Here is a 6,648-nt window from a genome sequence, read left to right on the forward strand (position 1 = left end):
CGCATTTTAAAAACAATAAGCTAAAATACTTTATTTAAGTTTATTTGGCGATCATTTTATTTTTAAACTAATTTTTATGTTTTAAAAGTTCATTTGCAAACTAAATTTTTCTAGAATAGCTGTTAAGTAGTTTAGGAAAACAATTTATTTTATTTTTTATATTTTAAGCACTTATAAACTCTTTTACTGAAACTTTTTTGCCAAATGAACTTAAAAAATGAGTATGATTAATTTAACTGTTAAAAATATACTCACATATAGAAAAACGAACACAACCAAGTTACTTTTAGAACAGAAAGCAAAAATTATAACTAGGTTCTAGATTTTAAAAATGTGACTTACTTTCATTTGAATATTTGTTTAAGTTTTTATAGATTAAATGAAAATTAACACAACTTTTGTGTTTTACAAAAAACTTTTGTCATTTTAAGAAAACAGCTAACACAGTAATATGAGAACATTAAGTTATTTTCAAGCTACTAATGTTAAACTTATCACTAAAATTCGACGATTTTTGTTGTTGATTTCATTGACATTTAGTTCACATTCAAAGAGAAAACTTTTGATCATATCGCATATAAATTTGATAGAAATCTTAATTTGAAAGCTAAATAAGATAAATTAATAGTACAACTAAACGTAAGTACATTTTTATGGTTGTCTTTTATTTCTCATAAACCTTATTTCTTTTCAATTTAAAATTAGATTATCTTCAGAACATTTCAAGATAGACATAATCAACTCATGTACTAAAGTCAAAGTTATTGTATACAGTTGTGATACAAATTAGATTTCAAGTATTTTTAAGTATGTCATAAATTGCCTACTAAAATTTTATTAAATTTTAGGACAGTAAATACTCGCTAATCCTGCAATATTAGGAACGCTTTTTTTTTGTTATTAGGGTCAGATAAGCCTTTGGCCGGATAAAAAAAAAAATTCTTTAAGCTTTCTACCTGTTTTACGTTACGTAATGTACATAATGAACACCGCGATAAATATTTTTAATAAAATTTGTTATAACTTTTTTTAACAAAGCAAGCAAATTAAATAGTTAATACTTATCTTTAATATACTGAAGTTTTTTAACTGAAAATATGATTTTGGAGTCAACCTTTAGTTTAAATTCAGCAAAGGAATCAAAAACTATAAGATAATTAAATAATAAAATTTGAGAGGTATCAACTATTATTATATCTAAATTGGTAAGGTTAATGTTTTAAAAGGTTGATATTATTAAACTATATTGAGCCTAATTACCTCAACAATATTAATTAACACATTAAATAAAGAGCAATTTACAAAATATAGTAGTAGTCGAGCTTTAGAACCCAGTTTATTACAAATAACGTTCTGAACAAAACTCAGATTTGTCACTATTAAAGTAAAAAACATAAACAGGTTAAAACAAACTTATTAGTAAAAATATTACCTGTATAACATTAAAAAAGATAGTATTTAACTAGACAAACTTAAATTTTGTCGTAGATGTTCTCCTTTAAATAATCTAGCATTCCTTCAGCACGACATTTCAATTCTTCAGGTAACTCAGACAGGTGAGAAAAACCTTTTTTGTAGGCTTCAGTAGCAGTAACAAGAGCTTCATAAGCTGATCCGAATAAATCATGTTAGGGTGAAGAAAAATTCATTGCAGTCAGAATTACAACTGGATGTGCAGGATTAAGATTATTACTAGCAAGTTCATTTGCTTCTTCGTAAAACTTCAATGCTTTACTTGTTTCTGTGTCTCTGTCAAATCCTGATGCAAGAAGAGCCATATCATAATGCTGTAATCCTTTATAACGTTTGTAATCAGCAACAGCTTCGATATTGGTATCATCTTCGATCCAATGGCTATCTAACAAGTGAATAGCTTCATCACATAATCTTTTTGTTTCTGATTGTGCTTTCTGATTTATTTCTCTCTGTAGTTTTTCATCTAAACTCGATTTATCAATGGAAACAAAGGATTTGATATATGGTAGCTTAAGCTCTTCATAACTGCGAAAAAATATTTCTCTTTCTTCAAAGTTAAGAAGTGTACCCTTTTCTATTACTTGTTTCATGTAGCTAATTACATCCTCATAACGATCATTGTCATAACACGTTTTAGCAAGAGACACTAATTCACTACTATCAAACTGAGACATCTTGAAAAGTATGCTGTAATATGCTGTTGTTTTATATAACTTCAAAACTTTAAATTTACGTTTAGCAATTATCATTTACAAAAAAAAACATTTAAAGACAATATTAGATTTTATATTAAATGACATTAATTATTTGTTCATAAACTTAATTGCTTTTTTTATCTTCGTTAAGTTTAATATTTTAAACAATTGTAAGCCATTCTATGATTGTATTTGTACTGTTTTTGATTGTATTTTGTTATTTATTTTAAGATTTTTTTTCCAAAAAAAAATTAATATCTAGTGTAATCAATAAATGATATATTTAAGTTAACATTTCCTAAATAACTTATTTTTGAAAGATTCCTTTTTTAGATATTTCTAAATTTTTATATTTTGAATTCAAACAGTTTTAAACAAATTGCAAAATAAGATTTTGTCTTTACTTATACTAAATATATACATAGACTGGTTTAAAATTAAAAGATCTTGGCTGAGTCAGGTTTGCTTTGAATTTGTTTACAAAACTTAAGCCAATACATTTTACAGTAGTATTTACTGTAAGTTTCTGCTTACTTTATTAATATAAATTATTTATTTTCTTAATAATGATTCTTTTAATTTTTTTTAATATTATTTAAAATGATATCAATTTGATGTTGAAGTTTTATTTTGTTTATTATTCTAACACTTATAACAACTTTGTGCTTTAAAGAGTACTACTCTGCTTTTATCCGGTTGTTAATACATAATTTAATTACATAACTTACCTGTTATTTTAAAACTATGTCAATTAAGTATAAGTTTTACAGAGGAGTGTTAATAAATTAGTGTTTTAATTATCAAATTGAATGTAATTTTATTTTAAAAAGTGAGTAGTACTTTTTGTTTCAATATTCAGAAAAAAAGGCAAAATATTTTAGTTTGAAGAATATTTCCATAAACTAGTTTCTAAACACCCTTTAAACTTTAACTTATTAAATAAAAATATAATTAAGTCTTTTGAAAAAAACTTTTTTATTGAAACTTTTGTGAGTTTGTTAAAATAGTATAATAATTAATGTTTACTAACAAATTTTACTGAAAAAAATTAAAAAAAAAAGAAAAAAAACCGAAAACTAATAATTTTCATATGTTTTAAGACGCCCTGATTTTTCATAGATATATGTTATATAATAAAAAAAGTATAAAATTGAAAAATATTTTGAGGTAAATGTATAGAGAGTTAAAAAGTACGAGAAATTTATCGAAAAGATAAGTAAGATTAAAATACTAAGAAAAATTTTTAGCTTTAGCATTAAACTAAAAAGTAATTAAAAGTTTCGTTAATATACTGAGATGCACTGCATTACATTAAGACTTTCGTTTACCTAAACCAAGTTTTATTTAAGACTAAATATTTTACTTACAATATAATTTTTCAATAAAATTTATTAAACAACAGTTAACTTTTGGAAGTTTTAAAACAGGTAAGTAAATAAGTTTTTGAGTAGAATAATAGTAAAGATTTATTAAATGTTATTATATTTTTATTGTATTAAAGTTTTTACTATATTAATATTTTTACTTAGTCTTGTATTTAAATAAAATAATTATACTTTAGAAATGTTAATTTCACTTTAAAAATTTAAATACACTGTCGTAAGATTTGTTAAACAGCTAGAAGTCTAGATTTAGGAAACTTAGCTCAAAAGCTATATACAGTATCCTCACGCATCTTTACGCTTTCGTGACGTTACGAACTCTCGTTTAGTTACTCGTTTTAGATTTATAAAAAGTTCAAAAAAGTAAATGTTTTATATTTTTTCAATATTGCACAAAATTGGTTTATTGTATATTTTTAATTTAAAACATGTTTTTAAATGCTAACTCACCTCTCTATGTATCTTTAGACTTTGTAAACTTATGTTCATTGACTAATTTATAAACATTTAGTTATACCTTAGTATATCAGAAATTTTGTCAACAATAGGAGATTAAATTAAAATTCTGAAAGAAATATGACTGTGTTAAATAATAAGAGTATAACGAAATAATAAGAGTTTAAAACGCAAATAAAGAATACAGCACTCTTGCCCTATTTATAAATAAGCATCTAAAAATAATCTAATGAAACTCACTAACAAAAAGTGGTTGTGATACTTAATAAATATAGAACTTACATTTAACACAAATCTCAATTGTATATTTTTAGTACACATATTACTAATATTTTTTTGAAACTTTTATTTAGTCTAACTTCTTAGTTGTAAACAAATGCTTTACTATCAATTGACTTTGCTAAGTAGAATAGAATGTAGTATACTTAATAAATGTTAAGCATCAAACAAGTCATATAAAGATTAAACCTACTTATTATTAAGATTAGCAAAATGTTTTCTACAAGTATTATTGTTTTATATAAGTTTAAATCCTTTTTTTCAATATATGTATAGTTTTATGTTTTCCCTTCATATTTATAAATAAAGTAAACAAATTGTTAAAAGTGGGAAAGTCCCCAGTCTGCTTTTGACTAGAAGAAATATCAAAAAACAGCCATTAAAGTAAATATATTTAGTACCTCTCGTAACTTAAAGCTTTTTTTTTTTCCCTGGACGTTATATGCGTAAATAAGCAAAAGGTTACTGTATTTTATAATGTGCATATAGTTTCCAACTTTTATTTTCATCGATTTAATGTTGAAATCTTCTATCAAAATCTTTTTAGAAATTTAATATCTGTTAAAGTTATTTATTGAAAAGTTTTGGTTTCAAATCTGATGTAACAAGTACCAGAATTTTTTTTTGAACTTTTGTTTTGATTTTATCTATAATTAAAAATTAAGTTAAACATTTTAACACTAAATTTTAAGAAGAATTATTAAATTTGAAATGCCAGAAGTTGGAGAAGCATTATGTTTTGTTATGTATAATAAATAGTTGTAAGAAGGTTGATTGTTTTATTAACCTGGCTAGAAAAATATGTCAAGTATATTGTTTATTTGCAGATGGCGTTTAGTTGTTTTTCAGAAAAATAAGAGCTACAGCTTACTATATAAAACTAAAAACAGTCTTATAAATTGAATACAATTATTTTTTTTGAATAACTTATTATATTATATTGTAATGTTGCTTTTATATTTAAACTATTTTATATACATTATCACATCTTTAAAGAATTAAACTCTAGAGATTTTAGTTCTTTTTAAAGTTCCTTAATTTGTAGATATTTTTTTTTAAACTCCAACTAAATTGTAATTCTTTGCAAAGCTCTAGTTAGGTTGTATTTTTATATGCTTTAGCGAGATTTATAAATTGAATATATGTTTTTCTTTTAATAATTATGCTTTTCTCTGTTATTATTAACATTTTGCAACCTATTTAAGCTTACTCTTTTGATTCCAAGCTTTTATAATAAGTTTTTAAACTCAAAATTTTTTATCAAGTTGTAGCAACCCTGAAATTAGTAATTTCAATATTTTGTGGTATTATTAGTTCTATACCTTTTTAAAGTTTTCAATAAATTAAAACTTGCTTAAAACTTAAAAGCAAAACTTTAAGTTTTAAAATTATTTACTAACTTTTATAACTTTTTACAAATATTTTTTTCTTAATTTTTTTTAGTGTTCAGTGTTTACTAGTGTTTTACTAATTGTTTCGTACTTACTAGATATTTGCTACGAAAATCTAAGACTACACTCTTACTACAAATCAAAAATATTTAAATCTAATTAAATTAAAATGTTTTTAGTTAGTTTAAATATTAAAAAGTTTGTTAAAATCAGTTTATTGAACATTATTAGTGTTTTCTCTATAGCTTTTAATTGATACCTAAATGATGTATCTAAGATCCAGTTACTGCGAACGGTTTATGGAAGACGACCAAAATTCCTTGGTACAAGTTTTCTGGAACTTAGGGTGTAACTATTATGGTTTGTTAATTAGATTTTGCAGCAACTATGTTTATTAACTTACTAACACTAAGTTTTTACTTTTGAAAACTAAACAAATATAATAATTTTGAACAAAAAAATTTAAGCTTTTTGTACAATAAAACTATAAGTATTTTATTTTTAACAAAATTTTAATAACAACTTAATCAAATACTTATTAAATTTAAAATAAATAAAAAAATACATTAAACCATATTAGTTAAAGCTTCTTTTTGATCGATAGTATATAATTATAATTTGTAATTACTTATTAACTTAACTAATGAAAAATATGATTTATGTAATGGATGAAAACTGGATTGATTAATTTATCTTTGATGAGTAGTTGGAAATTTTAGAGAAAAAATCCGCACCAGAGTAGATTTTGACAATTAAGAAAAAGTTAACTAGGATTAATACAAAAAAAATTGAAGAAGGCTTTAAAAATTAAGATCAGATACAAATATAGTTACCACTACCATAAAATTAGATAGAATTATGATTGAACTTCCACTGCACACTTCTTTGCTCACCTCCTAGTGCGAATAAGAAAACGCCTACTGTTCGTTCTCACTAAAGAGAGAGTCGGGCAATTCGTCCACTTTCAGC

The 6,648-nt window shown here is 23.5% G+C and overlaps 1 protein-coding gene across 1 annotated transcript; it reads right to left on the reverse strand.

Moving 5' to 3' along the window:
- Positions 1-1,628: 1,628 nt before the first annotated feature.
- On the reverse strand, positions 1,629-2,150 carry LOC145828932 (14-3-3 protein beta/alpha-like). The gene has a single exon (XM_082936677.1). It carries the CDS (start codon positions 2,148-2,150, stop codon positions 1,629-1,631), a length of 522 nt encoding a protein of 173 aa, XP_082792803.1.
- Between the last annotated feature and the right edge of the window lie 4,498 nt (positions 2,151-6,648).

This window comes from Thalia democratica, chromosome 2, assembly GCF_965202585.1.
Source record: "Thalia democratica chromosome 2, ktThaDemo2.hap1.1, whole genome shotgun sequence".
NCBI classification, from domain to species: domain Eukaryota; kingdom Metazoa; phylum Chordata; class Thaliacea; order Salpida; family Salpidae; genus Thalia; species Thalia democratica.

What these genes read in the sequence shown, in the direction of transcription:
- LOC145828932 (XM_082936677.1), bottom strand. Translation starts at nt 2,150, where the DNA reads ATGTCTCAGTTTGATAGTAGTGAATTAGTGTCTCTTGCTAAAACGTGT.